The 22,453-nt window shown below is 34.9% G+C and overlaps 1 protein-coding gene across 1 annotated transcript in view; it reads left to right on the top strand.

Annotated features, from left to right (window-relative positions):
- The window catches only part of Fas1 (fasciclin 1 Fas1 domain-containing), a 168,031-nt gene extending 151,386 nt beyond the window's left edge, over positions 1-16,645 (top strand). The window contains exons 10-12 of the mRNA XM_089107228.1: positions 2,477-2,639; positions 7,196-7,346; positions 15,395-16,645. Of these exons, the coding sequence (XP_088963354.1) occupies positions 2,477-2,639; positions 7,196-7,346; positions 15,395-15,588 (508 nt within the window). The 3' untranslated portion in view covers positions 15,589-16,645. The remainder of the gene's footprint in view (positions 1-2,476; positions 2,640-7,195; positions 7,347-15,394) is intronic.
- Positions 16,646-22,453: the final 5,808 nt, after the last annotated feature.

Below are 22,453 nucleotides of genomic sequence, written 5' to 3'. Positions count from 1 at the left end.
TTCTTTTGAGGTCATCTACCAGTTTCGGCTTCTTAGGGGGGGGGGGGGGCTAAATTATTTTGACAATATCCACCAAGCGGTTTGTGGGGTTTTAACGAAGCATGGTTGGAAGTAAGAGTAAGTGTTCTAGTTCTATATCTTAGAAGTTCGTATCCAATCTGTGTCGCTTGGGGGAGGGTCTTCAATTTTTGTCGTCTGAATATTTATAAAAAGGGTTGTCAAGTCCTAACGAAACTTTGTAGGAAAAGAGTAAATGTTCAATTAATGCCTTTGGGGGATTATGCAAAGTCATACCATACAAACTTCTAAGAAGCCAGTTTCGGCTTCTTAGTGGGGGGGAGACTCTAAATTATTTTGACAATATCCACCAAAGCCAAAGCGGTTTGTGGTGTTTTAACGAAGCTTGGTTGGAAGTAAGAGTAAGTGTTCTAGATCTATCTCTTAGAAGTTCGTATCCAATCTGTGTCGCTTGGGGGAGGGTCTTCAATTTTTTTCGTCTGAATATTTATCAAAAGGGTTGTCAAGTCCTAACGAAACTTTGTAACCAGGGAGTAACCTGATTTGAAACCAGGGAGGGGGAGAAGGTTGACTGCAATCTCTTGTTGCATACACATCTTTCACAACGGGTTCACTAAATTCTATTCATCAGCACGTCTGCCAGAAGGGGACGTCGACTCCCACCAAACTTGGTGGGAAGTAACAATTAAAGTCTAGTTGTTTTTGAGGTGCCGGGGAGCAACTCAACCATCGTGGAAGGAAAGGTCCAACAGTTCATTTAATCAGGACGTTTACCGAAATTAATTTTTTTATAATTTCTGTGGTTCCCAACCAAAGGAGGAGGAAGTGTGACTTCAATCTTTTGTTGCATACACGTCTTTCAGAACGGGTTGGTGTATCTCAACCAAACTCGCTGTAGGAGAGGTTGAGTGGGCTTTTTATGAATTTTGGGATTTTGTTCCCTTTTGTGTATCTGCGGAGAGCGGGGAGGGGAGACAAGGGAAGGTAGGTCACTAAATTCTAATCATCAGCACGTCTACCAGAAGGGGACGTCGACTCCCTACCAAACTTGGTGGGAAGTATAAGTTAGAGTCCTAATGGTTTTGAAGTGTCAGGGTGCAATTGAACCGTCTTGGAGGGAAGGGGTCTCTCAATTCAAGTAATCAGAACATTTACCGAAATGAGTTGTTGGTAATTTCTGATGTTCCTTTTTTGGTTCTAGACACGATATGGCCTTAGCAGGGGGAAGGAGTCCATTGATTCATGGCATTCGCACTACCCGAGGGGGCTGTCCAATCTCAAATAAACATATCGAGAGTATTTTTGATGTTGTTTTTTTTTACTGTGATCAGCGACCACCTAACTTGTTTCGGGGTGAGTGTGAGGTGTGCCAAAATTCTAGTCATTAGGGTACCTATCAAAAGGGATTTTTGAGTTTCAGTCAAACATGGGTAGAAGTAAAAGTTAGTATCCTAGTTATGCCCTTTCAAAGCACTGGATCGATTTGATTTCGATGGGGACGACGATGGGTAATGTCGAAACTATTTTCATGAGCACAACCACCATAAGGGTATGCTGGATACCGACCAGACTTGGTGGGAAGTTAGAACTAAGCTCATAGATGTACCTTTTCATGGTCCGCACCTCGTCCAAATTCAGTGGAAGGGGTACCTAGTTGTCCTTTCGTATGCCTAATTAGTATGTGGGCCGGTGTAATTTATTCAAAGAATCCTAGTCAACCCCTGCAGTTGTCATGTCAAGATTGGAGCATCAATTCTGCCAAGTCTTTACAAAAATGTCTTTGTCGGTCCTCCATACTTAAACGCACTAAAAAACAAATAAAAAGAAGGTGTATTTGTTGACTACAATTGTACTTCAGACATGATCCTAAACAAAATTAGAATACAGCAGCTTCGCTGATCCGAGCATGTCAAGAGAATGAATCCTGCTCTCCTACCCAAGATCTCGCTCGATGGGACTATTGAAAGACGCCGACCACGGGGAAGACCTTGCCAGGGGTGGATTGTCAACTTTGACTGGCAACGTATCATCCAATTGCACCTGACAGAGCAGCATATCGGGCACTTGTCTATGATATATCGAAAGGAGTGACCCCGAAACATTCCATTAGGATAGATGAGACTTAAGTAAGTAAGTAATTGGTACTCCAATCCTGCCATGTATCTCCTTTGTGAATATTATCCGTTTTTGATTTTACACGCTTTATCCATTTTCTCTCTGAGTGACTTATATTTCCTTAGTTAACTAGCAGTTATTACTTTAAAAATCTTTGTCTTTCCTTTTATTTCCATTACTTTGGAAAAACTTGATCGAACTGCTAGCTGAAAAGAACTTTCCGTTGTTAACCCCTATTTAAAAAGGGTTGACTCCTCTGACCTTTTTTGAACATCCCTTCCCATGCGCAAAATAGCCTATTAATAAGAGAGCATAAGTTTTTATTTGTTCTTTCTTTTTACAGTGATAGTGCAACTCTTGGGAGTCAAAGTGGCTTTAACCTCCGATTGGGTGATACAAACCGAAAGTATACATATTTTGTGCCCAGCAACGACGCGTGGCTAAAGATACAGCGCAATTACGCTTCAACACATAAGAAGCTCTTTATGGGGGGTTTTGGATATCAGGTAAGGGTAAGGGTCTGCAGGTATATCAGGTAAGGGTCTGCAGGCTGGGCTCCTCTTTTCTGCAGAAATGATTAGCGAAGTGTGCTCTAATTACGCAATAAGTGGAAGGCTCAGTAGCAGATACACAGAGGAACTTCTTGTGATGAATCCTGACTCAAAAAGCTGTCGTCCTTTTTGCTGTCTTAAATTTTCAACCAATCAGTTGGAATTTAACTTTTTGTTTAAAATTTTTGTTTTTAAAATTTCCGCATAGCAGGGTTTAAAACAAGTTTTAAAAGATGGGTATATTTATCTCTCTAGTAGTAAGTAGTCATGTGAATATCTTCCAAAAATTCGTCGGATATGTAAACCAATGATACTGAAAGAACATAATCTGTTTTTCTCTTTGCCCAGTAATAAGGTGAACCAAATTAATTTTTTTGCCATTTCTAAAGTGCCAATACCTCAACATATCTGAAACTGGATATTTGTCATTCTATTCTAGAAAAATGCAAAGTTTGTTTTTAAGGAAACACAGTGTTCAGTGTTAGAGCGAAGGACGTTAACTTTTTACCATTTTCAAATTACTAATTCCCTTATAGAGCCGAAACGAAATACTTTTTGTGAATTCAAGAGTTGAATTCTAGGTCATATCCTAGAAATCTGAACTAGTTGCTTTGTGTTATTTATTTATGAATAAATAAATACGAAAGAATAGTACCGCAACACCAGAAACAAAAATACTACCGGTTCTAAATGCATAATATGAATTAGTAGTAGAGGCAAAACATACACAAAAAAGGGAGAAAATATCACCAAAATTGGGCTCTCCCAAATAAAACAAAAACAACTATGTAAAATTTGAACAATTAACGATGCTGTTCACCACCTAACCACTAAAATATATACCACTTGTCATCTCTCAACACATAACCAAAATTTATGTTTATTTGTATATTGTGGAATATTTTTATTGCAATAAATTTCATGGAATGCATTAACTCAGTGCACCGGGCACTGAACGCAGCGCACTTGCCTTGTTTCATATTAAGTGCTGAAACTACTGCACTAAGTGAAAAAAAAATGTCACCCACCTTCGTACAGCAAATACCACAATGACTTTAAATGCACAAAACAAGTAATGTTGCAATAATAAATATTCAACTATATCTGTCAACCGAAAAAAATGCATTAAGTCTGACGAACATTTTCCGTCATGAGTCAGCCCAAAATTCACGGTGATCTCTTAGTTCTACCAGTCTCTTTGGAGGCGTGGGTTCAAACATTACCGCTGGTATACGATTATGATTTATGTACAAAAATCAAATATCTTTGAAAAGACTGCAGTATGAAAAGACATCAAAAATGCAGTTTTTAGTGGAAAATTTATTCTCTTTTAGAAATAATCTATTTTAGTTACAAAAGATTTTTAGCCCAATTAATTTCCTTTAAATGAGCCATTGAATAACTCTCTACGATGTTCCAGTGCCAAGCTCTCTGTGGAAAACAATGAAAGAAAAAAAATATGCCGTTTAGGCAGAATGTTGTAGCAGCTGCCACTTTCCTTGATTTTCAAGCCAATATATTTCCCTTGCTGTTCAAGCCAAGAGATAGAAAGTTTCCCATACAGGGGTTTCGGACAAGGCGGTTCTAATGGTGTACTTCTTGTGTTGATCTGACTCTTTTTTTTTATGAGTTATGGGTTTTTATATTTCTTAACATTGGACGTCATCGTCTCTTACTAGGTTGCTAGCTACCGCTGCAATCCGGATAACCATCTACCTTAGTTCTGCCCTAGGATGGATGGATGGCTGATAGACTATCTATCAATAAGTGAAAATAGCATCATTTTTATACAATCCTAAAAAAGGCCTATGCCAGCTTTGCCTCCCGCTCAGACCATCTGTCTTGGTTTTATCTCCAATTAGCCTTGGCTTGAAGGCAACTTGATTTTAATTCAAAAATCTACCTTAAACTATAGTGTACTCTAGGGATTTTCATTTCTTTAAGAGAAACAGTGATTCAAATACACTTGGCTTGATCAATGGCTCTCAGCTTCTACAGAATAGCTATCACACTTCTCAATGTAAATTTGTGTTTTATAAATTTGTAAATCTTGTGAATTGCAATTTCGTAAGTTGCAAATTTGTAAATTCTAATTAATTTATAATTGTTGTCAAAGCTTCTTCCCTGGATTGTGTGTTTTGGTAAGCCAGCTGAGGCCAAGTGAAAACCTAGAGGTCATTGGATGGGGCAGTCGGTAACATAAGAAAGGACTTGCAGCCAGTGGCTTAATTCCGTCAAAATCCGGGGGGAGGGGGAATACAGTTGGAGCGAATTATGCCAAATCAAGTGTAAATGAAAGTAATAACTGAAAATGAGCCGTTTGGCACAATGAAAGTACTATACAGTACTATAAAGATACTTTATAGCAATATAAAGGTTAATATATACTATAGAAAACTGATCCGTTTCTGTCGATGCTTGAATTATGCAGGCTTATCTTAGTTTTGAAAAGATTTTTGAAGAAACTAAATTTCAGCCTGGGGGGCAAACTCAGGTCGGGGGGGGGGGGGGCAAACCGAGGTCCGTAGCAAGTTACGCCCCTGCTTACAGCAAATTGGAATTTCGTTGGCTCTGTGAATAGAACATGAAGCCCATTTTAATTCAAGATCTTAAGAATTTAAGGAATCTTTTTCTTTGTATTTATATTCTGTATTTACAGCGTGGCACCAAAGAGAAAATTCTACTTCCTCTACTTAGGTGTTACAAATTGTGCCTCAATTCCATTGGTTTCTTCTGAGCGATATTTTTGCTAGCCAGCCAATCACATTATTCCATATTTCTGGAGAGAAAAATACCCCTCCCCCCGTTTTTAAGCACAGTTAGCTAATGCTTAGTGACAAATTTAATATAATGTCTGGAGAGAAAATGCAACTCTGCCTGTTTGAAATGTGATTGTGAAAAAAAAATTTAAATTTTTTGAAAAAATAACGGTAAAAATAGAAATCCCGAAAACGAGCGAAAAGTTTTTTAGTCACAACATTGTTTACGTGTAAACTCTCCTTTTCTCTGCTGTGGGAGATTTGTGATAGTGTACCATTTGTACCATTGGGTGATGTGCTACTTTTTGCTAGTCATTTCAGTTTAATTGTTATCAGCTGTTAAGGTTGATAGGCCGTACAGCAAACAGGACATTTATGATTAGGCAGTACCTCATCATAGGTGCTAGTATCAAAAAGGTCTGGAGTTGATACTTTGTAACATCAGTCAAAGGATGAACTAAATTACTCATTAAATAACTTTCTGGCAAAAGAAAAAAGTTCTGGAAGCGTTTCAGTTTAAAAGTTACTAATGTGTTTTTGATCCACCTCATTACTCTTCGGTCAGTTATGTTTTTTCCTTTGCCTAGATTACAGCATAGATAAACGTAGTTCTTTGGCGAAAATGCGATCACAGTATCTTCATAACACTTTGTTTTTAAGCAATAATTTTTGTTAGTTTTACTTTTTAGGAAACTGGAGTATTTTGGATTGAATTAAACAGAAAAGTGTTATCTATTAGTAAAAAGTGTTATCTAACTCCCATAATTTCATCTAATAATCTTTTGGGGATTAGGAGATAGTCACTCGATAATCATGCCAATTCTATAACCAAATAAACAAAGCAAAAATTATGTTTACCAATTTTTTTTACATTGCAATAATGTGGGTGTATACGTGGAATTTTGCTTTGATGCACCGAGAAATATCGGTCAAATCAGTGGTGAATATATGAGTTTTCAAATTTGGAGAAAAAAAAATATTATATAGCCCATGCCCCCTGATTATCCGGATATTAACCCCTCTTGCCCCATCCCCCATATAAAAAGGCTAAAGCTACGCCCCTGTTTATAGCAAATTAATTTATACATCTGAAGCAAAGAACAATAGTCCTATTACTGAGGGATGGGGATATAACTTAGAGTAAGGAATTATTCTTAGTTGAACAAAAATGAATCGTGTTTTATAGATTTCACGACCAAGAACTAAAGATGGAAATATTTTCACTTTGTCATGGACTTTCTATCTTAGCTGACAATGTTGGCAACGAATATATGAATAAAAAACAGCCTTTTTCAGATATCGTAAGTGTGGCGATTCAATTAGCGGAAAATAAAATTGAGCTTTTGAATAAAGTCGTAATTCTTGTTGAAAGGCCGTAGAAAATACTAATGGTAATGCTCCAATGCACTAATTTTACCTGGGAGTTTTGCAGAGCCTTTTTGCAACCAATTGATGAATATCCTTCTGAATCGTGTTGACTTGTATTTTTCACTCTGGGGGTGGTTTGTAGATTCGACAAATGTTTAAGTTACGCTTGTTATTTGCCCTTTTCTATATCAGAATTGCAAAACATGGAACAGTTTCATTTAAATATCCGCAAATTAATCAAATAAAATAAATAAAAAGAATCGAAAGAGAGAAAGCAGAGAAAATGAAGTAAAAAATTAATTGTAAAATATCCTCAAAAATATGACAGAAATAGTTGTAATACATAACTATTTATATATAACTAATTTTCTCGTATATTTTTAGTCAGAACAAGCTTTGGAGCACCATCTTTTGGTTGGACGTGGCATGAAAATTGCAGATTTGGAAGAGTTGTTTCAAAATACAAAAAGTGATAGAACTCAAATACAAATGTTGCGTGGTAGACTTAATTTAAGAGTTGAAAAAACACAAGGAGGTAGGCAGCTCATTTATTTTGCTAGTGCTACAATATTTAATCAGGATTTATTTATTTTCCTATTACATAAAATTGATAAGGTTCTGGCGTACCACCAACGACCTTAGGCCTATGCTAGTAGACAATAAATTAACCTATTTTGAATGAAAAAAAAAAGAAAAAAAAAAGTAGTACATTTGAAGCACCAAAATGTAAAACAATTTTAAACTACTTTTCCATAACGATTCAAAAACTACTTTTCTATAAAATATTCTAAATTCTCAGAAATGTTTCACATTTTCTGATAAAGGCTGTTTTAAACATATCATGTTTTGACTGATTTAATTTCTACTGTCTTCTGTAAAATTTGAGACTTTGGGGTTCTTAGTGCTCACATCAGAACGTAGATAAGATTTTCCTGTCTGTAACTAATTAACGATCAACGACCATATTTAAGCCAACTTTAACCAACTACCATATGCTAGTAGCCCATAAATTACGCTATTTTGAATGAAAAATAGCCATATTTAGCCATTTTTAGCCACATATTAAGCCATATTTAACGAACGACCAACGACCATACGCTAGTAGACAATAAATTACGCTATTTTGAATGATCTCCATGCACCTTTTGTTCGTTTGAAATTTTCGATATTCATTTTTATTCTTCTTTTGAAATTGTCGATCCACTAGTGTAAGATTCCACTTGATTTTTCAAACAAATTTTCACTGTTCTTGGTACCTTAACATCAATAAAGTACTCGTATTTACCGTAGCGGTTAAAAAAAAGTAGAAAAACAGAAAGGAAAGAGCAAGTTAAAGGAAAGAGTGGTTAAAGGAAAAGTAGGTAAAAGGAAAGTGGAAACAGAAAGGAAAGAGCAAGTTTTGCATTGCATTACCTAGTTTACAATATCTGTTAATCACAGTAATGACTCTCATTTCAAACTGAATAGATGACGGGTTAATTGGAATTCAATAATCGCTTTAGTCACTTCATAAAATTGCCAAAAAAAACTTGAAAGATTCTTTCGATGTCACATGTTCGGGGAATCTCTGGGGACTGCGGTTTAAACTTGTTTGTCGAAAGGTCTTCTCGTTTGAGAAGGGATGGCTCATATAGACAAGAAATGGACACGACTTTGTGCTTCATTTACCTTAGGCGCTTTGTGTTGCGATGCGTTGCTAGTAGTAGTGAGATAAATTTGACTCAAAATGTTTATAGTTTCATCATAGTGCTTGCCGTCCGGGAAAATCTTCTCTCTCTTGACATTCCTGGTGTAATTTGACTAGTATTTGAAGTCTAGTAATATGTTTTGTGTTACCAAAGCCATTTAACGCGTGAAACTATTTACATTGCGCTATGATTTTGTTTGTTTGGATGCAAATCTTTTTCAATTTGGCGACCATGTTTTCAACTTTTTTTGAGGACTTTTTTCTGAGAACAGTAAATTCTTCACCTCAATAGCATTCAAAACACTTATAGATCCAAAAAAATTTGATGGAAGAAAACTGAACTATTCATTCTTGACGTGAGGTATCGTAATCTACTTTGTGAAGAAGGAATATTCCAATGAAATTGTTTTAATAATTTTTTCTCTAAACTTGTGCTTCAACAACACATGCTGGAACAGATCGCGCAACAAGTTGTAAATTACAAAACATGGAAGTTTTGTAAGTCTTAGGCGTTTGTTGAGCGAGAACCAAGGGTAAATCTTCTAGCTCACAGACATAATGTGTATGCTATATTGAACGGATATTGCAAACATCCGAAAAAGGGGAAAAAGGTGGAATTGCCAGAGCAGAATTCACCGCACTCACCCACTTAAAACTCTCCGACTTTATTTAATTACATTTATAAGTTTTAGTTTTTAGCATTATGGAAAATTCGGATTTACTAAACTTGCCATCAAAACTAAGCTTTTACGGTTAAAAATATTTTGATTGCAGAACTTTAACGTAAAAGAGAACTTAATGAACTTACAGCGTTTGTTTGCGGTTTGAAAAGGCCGGTAAACTATTCAAGTTAGAAAATTTAATTTTGGAATTTTAGAGAACTGAAGAAACTGATGATAACGTACTAACCACATGTACTAACTAGTTACAGACAGGAAAATTTTATATACGTTCTGATGTGAGCACTAAAAACCCAAAGTCTCAAATTTTGCAGAAGACAGTAGAAATTAAATCAGTAGAAACATGATATGTTTAAACCAGCATTTATCAGAAAATGTGGAACATTTCTGAGAATTTAGAATATTTTATAGAAAATTAGTTTTTTAATCGTTACGGGAAAGTAGTTTAAAATTGTTCTACATTTTGGTGCTTCAAATGTACTACTTTTTTTTTTTTTTTTTTTTTTTTTTTTTTTTTTTTTTGTATAAGCAGTTTCCTAATGAGGGTGTCAGTATCGAACTTTAATCTTTCTAGTTTTTATCCGCAAACAGTGTTTTTTTCTGTTAAAAGCTCTTTTTCCAGATAATGTAAATGACACTTCGGGTTCATGTAAGTGAAAGCTTGGTCTTCCAAATAAAACGCTGAATTTAAGTTTTTAAATTTTGAGTTTTAACGTTACAATTTCTTTTCTACATTGTACCCGTTTTGTCGATTATTTGGGCTGTCGTACTTTTGTGGAACTGTACAATTACTATACCTATGTAAGAATTTCAAAACCCTTAAGCCTGTCAACACTTACATCTCGTTATTCATTTGTTTTTATTATTTATTAATAACTTATCTGTGTTTTTTAAACACTATGTTATCCTTTATCGAATGTTAAATTTATTGGTTTTGTTTCGTTCGATATTTAGACTTGTGAATCATGGTATGGCCTGCTTTTGGTTAATCTATGTATAAATTTGTTGTCATCAGCCTAAGGATCCCGTCTGGAATTTTGAAACTTCTAAGATAATGATCAAAACTGTTAACTGCAAGGCTATGCTTCGGCTTATGAATTTAGCTGAATCTAGATTAGCTGGTCTAGCTGGCATTTGTTATTGAGAAAATTGAATTAACTGGAGGCATTCAACAATATGGTTTAACCCAAAAAACTACGTTGTTTACAGGTGGAAAACTTTGGAGGAGAAAATAAGACTCTCCCGCACCTGCAAGGAACAGAAGAAGATGAGAGAAAAGCCACATAAAAAAGATTAATTAATATGTTTTAAAATAGCACTTTAAGTTAACGCTAGATAGTGGTAAGGTACTTGGTGAGGGACCCGGGGCTGAAGAGAGGTAATGGACAGAATAGAGGACTAAGAGGCACCATTTACGCAGAGAAAACTTGCCAATGTCACCAAGAGGTTAGAAAAGAGCAAAGTTGCCGGGCAGATTCCGTAAAAATCACTTGGAACTACCAATGGTAGCGAATTTCATGAACAACGTGAAAAACCAGTGAGTATCTGCAGGGCGATGTAAATCAGGAGAATCAAAGTGTGAATTAGCAAGCATATCTCTGCTGATTCCCCCCTTAGAAAAGCTTAGCAAACAGTTTTGGCAATCATCTTAGAAGTTTGAAAATGTCAGATACAACATCTTCGGCATGGCACTGACAATTTGTCAATTTTGGCTGTTTTTCTTTTTCTTGATATTATCCGGAAACCATGTAAGTAGGCCCTCGTTTAAGTCGGTGTACATATTTTTTACGGCATTAATAAAGGAATCAGCTTTTTCTCTTTGACGACTCATCTTAAACTACATAAGCTGTGTAAATCTTTTTGTTCTCATTGTCATTTTGAGTCACTTTCTGGAGACTCGAATTTAGTAACATAATTTAATGATAAAGTATGCAAAGGGGTAATATAACGTTTAAAAGATTTTAATGTGGTATGGGGGTGTTTTTTTATTGCTAAGCGTGTCTGTTTTATCGACCCTTTGCAATTATATTAATAAACGAAAACGACCATTCACAAATTATTATTTTAAATACAATTATTTTAAATTAAAATTATTCCAAAATTAGGTAAATTGTTTTAAAGTAATTAAAATTACTTTAAATTAAAATTATTTAAAGTAAATACAAGTCATTCAAAAATTGTTCCAGTGAATATTTTAAAGTCTCCTTTCTTCCAAGTAGATTCAAATTTAGTATTCTTTTATTTAAGTTTTGCAACCCATTTATTTGATATTATTAAATTATTTATTTTTATCAAGTTCCCCGTTATTTAATAAAGGCAAAGTTCTTTTGCATTTTTCTTCAGTAGAATTCAGTCATCCAAAAATTATAGTTTATCATTTTAACTTTTTCTTATTGGCAGCTTTCTCCAAACCTGGCCGCTTTTTGCTACCATAACTTTTTAAGTCTAGCAGAAGTAATTCAAGTTTATTATAATAATAACAATTATAGAATAAATGGCATCATCTTTGACCATCTGATTGTCTTTTAGAACCAAGATTTGGAAAAAGTTGACAGGTTTTAGTAATATTTCAATTTTTTATAATTATAAATCATCCTAATTTTTAGACGAGCCTGGAGATATAAAGCAAGGTAGTTTTGGATATTTTATATCCCGTAGTTGCTTAAAGTTGAGTTTGTTCTCTTTCTGAGCTTCCTCTTTTTGTGGTTTCCCCCTTTTTATTGCTATTTTTTAATGGTTTGAAAGAAAAAGGGCCCCTTTGTTATAGAGAAAAAGGCTTTTTGTCCAGGAACTGATAGCCAAACTATGTAAACTTTCCCTATTTTTCCACATAATTATAGCCGAAGTATATAAAATTCACCCTTTTCTCGTAATAGAATCCTTTTCAGACGTTTGTGCGCATTGTTTTCCTTTTTTTATACTTATTAAATAAAAAAAAACAAGTTTTTTAAACTGAAAGTAAGGAGCGACATTAAAACTTAAAACGAACAAAAATTATTCCGTATATGAAAGGGGCTGTCCCCTCCTCAACGCCTCGCTCTTTACGCTAAAGTTTTTTATTGTTTTAAAAATAAAGTTGTAAGACAGAGTCAAACTTTAGCGTAAAGAGTGAGGCGTTGATGAGGGGACAGCCCCTTTATATACAAAATAATTTCTGTTCGTTTTAAGTTTTAATGTCGCTCCTTACTTTCAGTTTAAAAAACTTGTTTTTTTATATTTAATTTCTGATCGCTTTTTAGTTAATGCAGCTTTTATTTGTATAAAAATTTTACTTTTCTTTTGCTAAATGGATGTCTTTACAAATTAACTTACGTAACTAACTTCTCATTCGTATATTTTTCTTCTGGCAAAAAATACAAAGTTGCAGATTTTTGCAGATCTGAGCTTGAAACCTATGTAATAGGGTTTTCTGATACGCTGAATCTGACGGTGTGATTTTCATTAAAATTCTTTCACTTGTAGGGGATGTTTCCCCCTCTTTAAAAAATCGAGTAAATTTTCTCAGGCTCGTAGCCTTTGATGAGTAATACTAAACTTAATAAAATTTATATATTTAGAATCAGCATTATAAACACATTCTTTTGATACATTTATTGACATCAAAATTCCGTTTTTAAAATTTTCGATTACTATTGAGCCGTATCGCTTGTTTTTTTTATTGTTTTTTCTTATTACGTATATGAGGGGGTTCTCCCCTTAGTCAATACCACGCTCTTTACGTTAAAAGTTAAAACAAAATTCGATTAACAAACCCCTGAATCACAAAGGCCGTTTAATTAGAATAGACAGCTCTTTTGAAAGCACTAAGAAAAACTGTAGCGTAAAGAGCAAGGTATTGACTTGGGGGAGAACTCCCTCACATACGTTATAATTTCTGTTTGTTTTAAGTTCTAATGTTGCTTCTTACTTTCAGTTGAAAAAACTTGTTTTTTTTTATTTAATTTCTGATCGTTTTTTAAATAATGCTTGGAAATCCGGTGCCCCCTTCATAGAAATGTCTCTTACCCCAAAGAAACATCCTCCATTAAAATATTCTCCAGAGTAAACCCCTCCTCTAGCCCCCCCCTCCAGAAAAAAATCCTTCCTGAAAATGTCTGTATACTTCCCAATAACCAATAAATAATGCTGGCAAGTCCGGCGCCCCCTTCATGGCAATTTCTCTTCCCCATGAAAACTTCCTTCATGAACAGATCCTCCCACATAACCCCCGACCCACCCTTCCCTCCCACTACCAGAAAAAAAACCTCCTGAAAACTTCTGTATACTTCCCAATAACCAATACGATATGTTAACATTGGGTAAAGTTCATAACTTTTAGCCCACCCCTGGGGACTTCGGGGGATTAAGTCATCCTAAAAGACATATTTATCATATTTTCGACCATGCTAAACAAAATGGCTATCTCAAAATTTTGATCAGGTGACTTTGGGAAAAAAATGAGCGTGGGAGGGGGCCTAGTTACCCTCCATTTTTTTTTGGTCACTTAAAAAGGGCACTAGAACGTTTAATTTCCGTTCGAATGAGTCCTCCCTCGATATTCGAGGACTAGTGGGTTGATACGATCACCTATGGGGAAAAAAAAACAAACAAACATACAAATAAACACGCATCTGTGACCTTTATTCTGGCAAAAAATGTAAAATTCCACATTTTTGTAGATAGGAGCTTGAAACCTCTACAGTAGGGTTCTCTGATACACTGAGTATGATGGTGTGATTTTCATTAAGGTTCTATAACTTTTAGGGGGTCTTTCCCCCTTTTTTTTTGAAAATCAGCCAAATTTTCTCAGGCGCGTAACTTTTGATGGGTAGCACTATATTTGTATTCAGCATTGAAATTTGATTCTTTTGATGTATCTATTGGTATCAAAAACCTGTTTTCTAGAGTTTCGGTTACCATTGAGCCGGGTCGCTCCTTACTTACAGTTCGTTACCACGAACTGTTTGATTATTTGAAAAAATCTTTTCTGCGGGAAGATTTCTTCCGTGCAGAAATTGGTATTTTAGCTTTGGCCAAATGTAAATTAAGAATACAGCTAAAATGAATATGTATTCATTTAAGTTTCGTTATTAGCTTTATGATTTTGCTTGGGAACGCTAGATGTCGAGTTTTTTTGACAATAAATTTGAGTTTCCTCTCTTATCAGTGTCACATACTCCTTGACTTTTAGAACTTCTTCAGTGAAAATGGCTTACTTGGACAATCGCATGAGTAATTGGGCAGACATTATCGATTATTAACACCAATGCTAAATAGCAAAGAGTCAATGCATACAAATGTGAAATTTTGGGTTTGCATTTTAGAAATCTCAGACACAGTACAATCGAAATCTGACCAATTATCATATAACTTATTGATTTTTACTCAGAATGTGGGTTTAGGGGGAGAGGTGAGGGTAGCTATGGAAAAGACAGTATTTTTCAGTTAAGATTATTTTATATCTAAAATGATTTATGTCTCCGTAATACTTCCTGACGATCATAATGGCACGGTCCTTTGCTTGCACTTTAATGTAGGCTGTGTTTTCCTTGCAGAGCACAAGATATAAAGTGTCCTGACTACCCTATGCTCTCATTTTGTGTCTTACAAAATTTTGAGTTTCCCGGGTAGGCATAGTTGGAAAAAAAAACTTTTTAGTGCATTTGGAGATCTGTTTGTTTTTTTTGTTTTTTTTTTTTTAATTTGAATTATATAGTTTTACGAATCTTGAGTCAAGCAAGCAGTCAAAGGCAAGGTTTTAGTCTTACAAATTTGATTTTTCTAGGCAGGCCTAGTAGGAAGAAACTTTTTAGTGTATTTGGAGAAAATGACGAGTTTTTAAGCTTTTTGTATTTTGAATTGTATAGTTTTACAAAATTTTGGAAAGGAATCGATATAATTACAACGTGCGGATATATTTTCTACATACCCTTTTGGTTGAGCTTAGAAGCAAAAAAAAGGTAAAATAAAGATATTAACTACACACAAACAGATACTACAGGCAAAAACGGAGATAGTAATCAATGTATTAACTACACGGCTAAGACAGGCACATGCAGGCTGGAATTTACTTCGAGTGTCTTGACCCCATATACTTGAGCTAAGAGGCTGACAAATTCAAATCACTTGGCTTATCATGAACTTAAATGTGTCCCATCAGAAACTTAAAATTAATGTGTGGCCGATCAGAAACTTAAATTTTTTTTTTTTTTTTTTTATTCCATGTTCTATTTGCAGATTATTACATTGAGCGTGATGGGATTCGGGCTCGAGTAATACGACCAGATGTTCAGTGTACTAACGGAGTCATCCATGTCATTGACGAAGTCCTCATCCATCCAAGAGATGTCAGTGTATCGTCATCTAGCATTAAAGAGCTTTCAGTATTAGCTTCCATTTTTTCTAGTGTGCTAGCATTTAGATTCTTGTAAATAGTTTTCATTGAGTTATGTTGAATGAAGTAAGTAGTTTAACAGTGTAGATATCCAAGAATTCATTTTTTTTAACACTGCATAGATTTTAACCTAGAAATTTGAAGAAGAAAATATTCAGACTCGGTAAATAGCCCTAGGCAGAAAAATAAACTAATAAATAATTGTTCTGTTTTGTATAGACTGCTATTGTGGCCGTGCTAAGCATAAGAATCTATCTCATAAAAGACTTAACTACGCCGATTGAGCGCTGTATAAACTTTATCTGCCATGCCGCTGCTAATAGCATGTCGGAGCGCAAAGCCACCCGAGACCAGCATAGCTACGTAAGGTCTTTTTTCAGCTCACGCTGTTGAGGGCTTTGCTACCTCCAATGAGACTCCCACATCTGTTAAGTCCTTTCTTATATTATCTTTCCAGCCTATTTGAGGTGGTCCTACTAAATAAAGAATATTTGCGTTTCGAATTACTTAATACCTTGCTACAACTCTGACTGGTCTTATCTGTCTCCGTACTCAGCAATTTGTGCTTGGGGAGCGCGTTCTTCATCATCTACGTATATACGCTATTTTTGACACTTGACATTAAAATTCTTTTAATTAATAGATACTTTTAGAATCTGATTTGACCAGTTTTGAACACGAACTCACATTCAAAGGGCATTTTCCAAACTCACTTAAACGTATTCTCCACATTCAAACACAGAAAACGTCAAAAATCAACTAGACTCTTTTCCCCATGAGATATTCTATCAGTGGTGTCATGGGGGTGTGGATGGGTGACAGGGGGTCTGCTCCCCTTGATTTTGAAAAATAATTGTTTTGGAAATTTTCATTAAATAGGCCTTTTTGGTGTTATTACTGAATGATTGAAAAAACGACAAAATTGCTGCCCCTTAGAAATTGAAGAATACATTTTGCCCACCCCTCACCTTTTAAAGTCTCCTGATTTTACGCTATTGTGTTTGAAAAATGCAAAGTTGTTCACCTGTTCCCAGTGTGTAGCTTTTTCACCGGCACTGTCCTATTCACATTCTTTGTCATCCGTTATTGATAAATCATCATAACCTATAGGCACTGAAAGAAATCCATATTTTGGAGAAATCTGGGGGGAAAACACGGGAAGCGTTGGATGATGTGCCCCCAACCACGCCCTGCACTCCTAGCTGAAGGCAGTGAATCAGGAGGCCGGTACCTGCGCAACGCAGACCATTGGTCAGCATGCAACAAAGTTTTTTAAGTTTATAGGCAGTTGAAGGGGGGTTAGTGGTTTCTGTTAAATGGTTAATAGAAGACATTTACTTTGTGGCAATTAAACATTAGATTTTAATACTCTTTATACACAAATTATAAATTTTCGAAGTCTCCATAGCGCGTAGGCATACTTTATAATAGTATATCTTTTGAATTTTAGTAGAATGCGAGTCAAACTACCTTTATTTAAACTGAAAATTATGTTCTTAGATGCAAATAACTGGTTCATTACCATAATTACAACCAGAAATTTATATTGCTTGTCACTTCCCACATTGTATTTATTACCGAGTTGAATAAAAGTCGGCCATGACCAAACTGATTAAAAGTATATCTTTATTTAATGAGGCTTTTAATTCTTTGCATATCAAAGTATCTTTTAACTTTTAAGTATTGTACCTTTTAAGTATACCTACAGGTAGTAGTGGCTTATGACTGTTTAGTCCAGAGATGATGCCTATATTGGACTTTGCTACGCAAAAACATTTAACTCCCGCCAGCCTTGAATAAAACAGATATTTTTCCAAATTTCGATTATAAAACATATCTATGGTAATCATGTCTGTGATTACATCTTTGGTAACACATATCCGTGGTGACATCTATAATAATAATGTGGAATTTTTTACACCATTTTGTTAAAAAAAAAAATTCTAAATTATGTTTTCCAACAGAATGTTGAAATCTATTGAAATTTAGGGAATTATTTTTATTTTACATTTTAGGGATTGGTTTTAATTGTAGTCATAGCCATTCAAAGGGGAGAGGGGACAGGGGCAGCTGCCGTAGATGCCGTGTTGGGAGGGGGGTGAGGCCGTGGGGTTGCTCGCTTTGATAAAAATTTTCACTTTGATTGAACTTTTTTTGCTTATATTTGAGTTGGGAGGAGGATGCTGTAATTGATTTTTCCTCAGGCACCACCAACTCTCGGAACGCCTTAGATTGTAGTTCTTATGGATAAACCAAATGAGCAGGGAACGACTGAACTTGATTTTGTCTTTTTTTGACACCAAATAGTGTCGGTGGTCGAGATTATTTTTTTTTATTTTCATAACAAGTATTTTTAATGATCACAAATTCGGGTTTCAGAAAATAAAAAATTATGTCCAAGGGCCCTCTAATGAGAAAGAGTTCCACACGTTTAAATAATTTACAAAGTCAATTGTTTTAGTAATTGACTGTGATGACTGATGGCTATTAAGTCTAAAAAGGAAGCCTAAATTATACTATGTTATGTAAAAATTTTTTAAATACATGTAAGACTCGAATTAACAAAATTAAATTTCGAAAGTTCAGTTACAAAACACATATGAAATATCTAAGGTATCCATGTATATTTTTAAGACTAGCCTAAATGCCCAGGTAAACAGATTAGTAGAGCTTAAATATCAGACTGTATAGGCTAAGGCCCATTCACAATGATCTTTTACTAACACTGAGATTTAGCTAACGCTAATTTGAGTCAATCATATTTTTCTTAGGATTTTCTTATTGGCTGAAAAATTTCGTGAAAAACTCTGATTGGCTCAAATTAGCTCTTGCTAAATTTTGTTGTTTCTAAATCTCATTGTGAATGAACCTTCAGGTAAAAATCAGTCCTCCCATTTTTACTCTCTGGAAACTAGAAATATTATCAGCTCATCTATAATTGATATTTTTAAATAATATAGAACTATTTGATAATTAAAACCGATCATTAACAACCATCAAAGGATCAAAGAATCAAGGCAGAAAAACTTGATATTTAGAGTGCGTTCGGACCTTAGAGTTTTGTTGCCTATGGCTGAACTGCAGTCATCATCAAGCGTCTTACCCTCCGTAGTCACAGCTACTCTGACCGTTTCACCATTGAATTGTAGTTGACTTTTCGTAAGTTCAGTCACTGGGTAGAGTCAACGTGTAGTCACATAAGAACGTCGGGAATTTTGGAACTTAAAAAAATATTGAAAAATATTTTTAAAACATACATTTCTCAGTAAAACTGCCTCTCCGGCTGCTATTTTATTCCTCTCCTCCAACCTGCGGTTCTTTGGTGTTTTTGTCTGGGTCCAAACGCCCTCATAGCAAAAACTGTAGACATGGAAACATGTGTAGAAATATCTTAGAATATAGTTTACAAAGTGATGTATTCATTAGTTTTGAACCTAAGAGATTAAAATGAATTAGAAGGGCTTTAAAAATTTTTTTTCAAAAGTCAATTTAGGACAGAATTTGAATGTTTTTCGTATAGCTAAACTTGACCCAGAGAAAAAGTTTGTGCACCTAACTTCATTTTTGTTGAGTACTTTCTGCCTAGCTAGTTTCAGTTATCCAATATTGAATTTTTACAAGTACTTTTTGTAAATAGGGATCTCATTTTTTGTATCTTATTTCTCCTTGGTTTTGTCTTGTGTCTGTGTATGCTGTTTATTTTTTGTTACAAGACTTTTTGTCTATTGCAAACTAAAGTGAATTCTTTTAAACCAGAATTGTTTTTGTAAGCTGAGTCGTATTGTCAGCAAAGATAAATGGTTTTTCAAAATTGTTAGCCTGCTTTCGACATACTTATTTGTCAAACATTTAAGGGACAATACAACTTGTTAGAGAGAGATAGAGAAATGGGGTTGTATCAGGAAGGTTATTTTTAGCCTGGCCTTAAAGTCATATTTCTTTGTTTTATCGTATTGATATTCACAGAGCATGATTTTCTAACAATCTAGGTTTTTGAACTCACCACTAAGTGACTCAAAACTTTAAGTGCTTGGGGTTCCTCTTCGAAATGTTTCAGGCAGTCGCAGCTAAGTGTGGAAGCAGACCTTGTTGGTCGGCTGAAATTTTATTCCTTGCAAAAGTGATTCAATTTAACTTATTTGTAGAGTTTGTAGCTAGCTTTGTATTGCTAGTCATTTTTTTCAAAGTAGTTGCGGTTCAGCTGTCCAATCCCAAAACAAAATATTTACACCTCTGAAATAAAGATAGCTCTAAAGAAAAATAGCTTGACATCAAGTTAGGATTATCGTGCTCGTAAATTTTTCCAGGTAAATTTCCCACGTAAATTTTTGCTCGTAAAAGTAGGCTGGAGATGTTTTGAAAAAAAAAATTGTTTGCCAGACAAGTGTCAAACTTTTGCACATATCGCAAAATTATGAACTTCCGTGCATTATTGGTGTTCCTGGAAGGGGGGGGGGTTTATATCCCCCCCTCCTTGTGAATTATTAGGGTATTTGTGACAGATCCATCGTGTAAGAATTAAGCCAAAGTAAATAAACGAAATATATTGCCAAACAAACACACACAACAAAAACACAGTTAATTCAGAAGAATAACGCTGAATTGAATATAACTACAATTGTAAACGTATTCAATATAACTCTAGGTACATTAATTTGGGACTAAATACAGAGGGAACAAGAATTCTTTATTCTACTCAAAAGAGCTGGGCCTTCGGTCAGATACACACCTTGGCCTATATGGAAATGTTTTACACGTTTAATAAAAAGTACACTTCGCTGGAACGTTTCCAAATATTTGGAGGGGAGGGGCTGAACCCCAATTTGACTACTGAACTGATTGGACAGATGGACTGTTAGGTGTGATTATAGCATTTCGTAAAGATTAGCTGATTTATGTTTTAACTTATTTCTCGTCCCCTTTATCTTGTTCTTTGAAGCTGCTTAGTTTGTCTAACTTTATGACTTATATTACTGTTTGTGAATTTCGATGCGTAAAATGTAAAGAAGTTTGTTTTAAAGTACTGCAGTTTTTAAATGGGTATCATTTTATAGCTCTTGAGTTTAGTTGTGTCCAGTTGGGTATGATTTATAAAACCGTCTGTGATGGTTTTAGACATAGAGCAATAAAATTTTGAAATTAAGTTTTTCTCTTAATTTTTTTTATACTAGAGTCCCACATCAATTTTGAAATTTTAATTTCAAATTTTTTTGACTAATAGTAACTTTTCTGACTACTTAACAAAGAAGGCTCTCTTTGTAAACCATCTGATGTAATGAAGAAAACAACATAAACCTCAATATTCCTACAACAGGATAGGCGTTTGCAAGAATGATATTTTAAGTGCCATCACTTTTTTTATGATAAGGAGTTTCCACATTTTCAGCAAATACTTTTGAATCCAGTGGTTTAAGCCCAAACTGGTACAAAATCAAGTGTTCCTAGTCTGGAAAATTTCTGACTGAAAATCCCAGCATGCCCCCATAAAGTTCAAAAATTCGCAAAATATTATGCAAAATAGCAGACAGTTCCCAAAATGAAACAAGAATACGTTTTATTTCAATTTCCGGTCCTAAAAAATTCTTTTCAAATACTTCATCCCTTTCATCACTTGAAAAAACTCCTGTTACTGTTTATGTACCTGGTACTCCAGGTCTATGTACCTGGGTCGCCAGTTACTCGAATGGAAGTCTTTTTAGATACGATTAAAATTAAGCGCCACCCGATGGAAGTTAAAAATGAAGTTCCATATGCGATAGGGCAACTATTAGCTCTAGCTTGCTGAAGACGTGGCTTAAGACATAGACACATGGACATCAACGTTTAGAGTCATCTGGGTGCCAGGTGAAGCCATTTGTCTTGCTAAGTAGCAATTTCAAATGAACAATGAGAGAGAGATATTTAGATTTCAAATCCAGTATAATAAAAACATCTTAAATAATTTCGGAGACCACACTGCCTTTCCATGACCATAAATAAAAATTCAAATAGGGACAAAATCCTTTTAATAGACAGTGTTTCAAAAACAGTGATAAAATTTCACGAAAAATACTAAATATTTCTGTCACATATGCAGTGACCATCATCTGCAGTAAAATTAGCTTTCTAAAACTATTGTTCAATAGTAAAACTATTGTTTTTAATTGTTTTAGTTTAGTTTTACTACTGATGACGGTCACTGCATATGTGACCGGAATATTTAGTATTTTTGTGAAATTTTATCACTGTTTGTGAACCACTGTTATTAAAAGGATTTTATCCCTATTTGATCTTTTATTTAAACATCTTAAAAGAACAGGGAACTTAAGGAATAATTGAATGAAGCAGTGCAGCGGGGTTTGAGAGGACGTATCGAGCTCCTGATGACGCTAAAAGAGGTACCAAATGCCCTCCGCAACAAACAGGATTTCCCACAAAATTTAAGTGGCTATTTGGTCGATTTCTAAAATATATATTTCGATTGACCTCCAGAACCTCTATACACAAATGCCTTTCTATTTTAAATAACTATGTATATATATATATATATATTATGTATTTTTTTCTTTTTAAATAACTGTAGATAACAGTGTCAACGTGATGCCTGAGACTCTAGGCAGGCATGCCTTTCCAAAACTAACCTGACAAATATGTGTCCAATAAAAAGTCATGCATAATCCTGCCATTTACCCGTGCAGCCCCAGTCATTTAAACATTTGCGTCTCAATTACTGGAACTATCTGTCTTGGCTTTTCAAGACAGATAGTTCAAGTAATTGAGAGGCAAATGTTTAAATGGCTGGGGCTGTACGGGTAAATGGCAGGAGTATATATGACTCTTTTATTGGACATATACTTGTCAGGTTAGTTTTTGGAAAGGCATGCCTGCCTAGAGTCTCAGGCATCATGTTGACCAAGAATTAA

The sequence above is a fragment of the Artemia sp. Qi Xiang Cuo genome, chromosome 21, assembly GCF_049724085.1.
Source record: "Artemia sp. Qi Xiang Cuo chromosome 21, ASM4972408v1, whole genome shotgun sequence".
In the NCBI taxonomy this organism is placed as follows: domain Eukaryota; kingdom Metazoa; phylum Arthropoda; class Branchiopoda; order Anostraca; family Artemiidae; genus Artemia; species Artemia sp. Qi Xiang Cuo.
The sequence above is the reverse complement of the archived record's forward strand: the minus strand, read 5'-3'. Positions and strand labels throughout refer to the sequence as shown.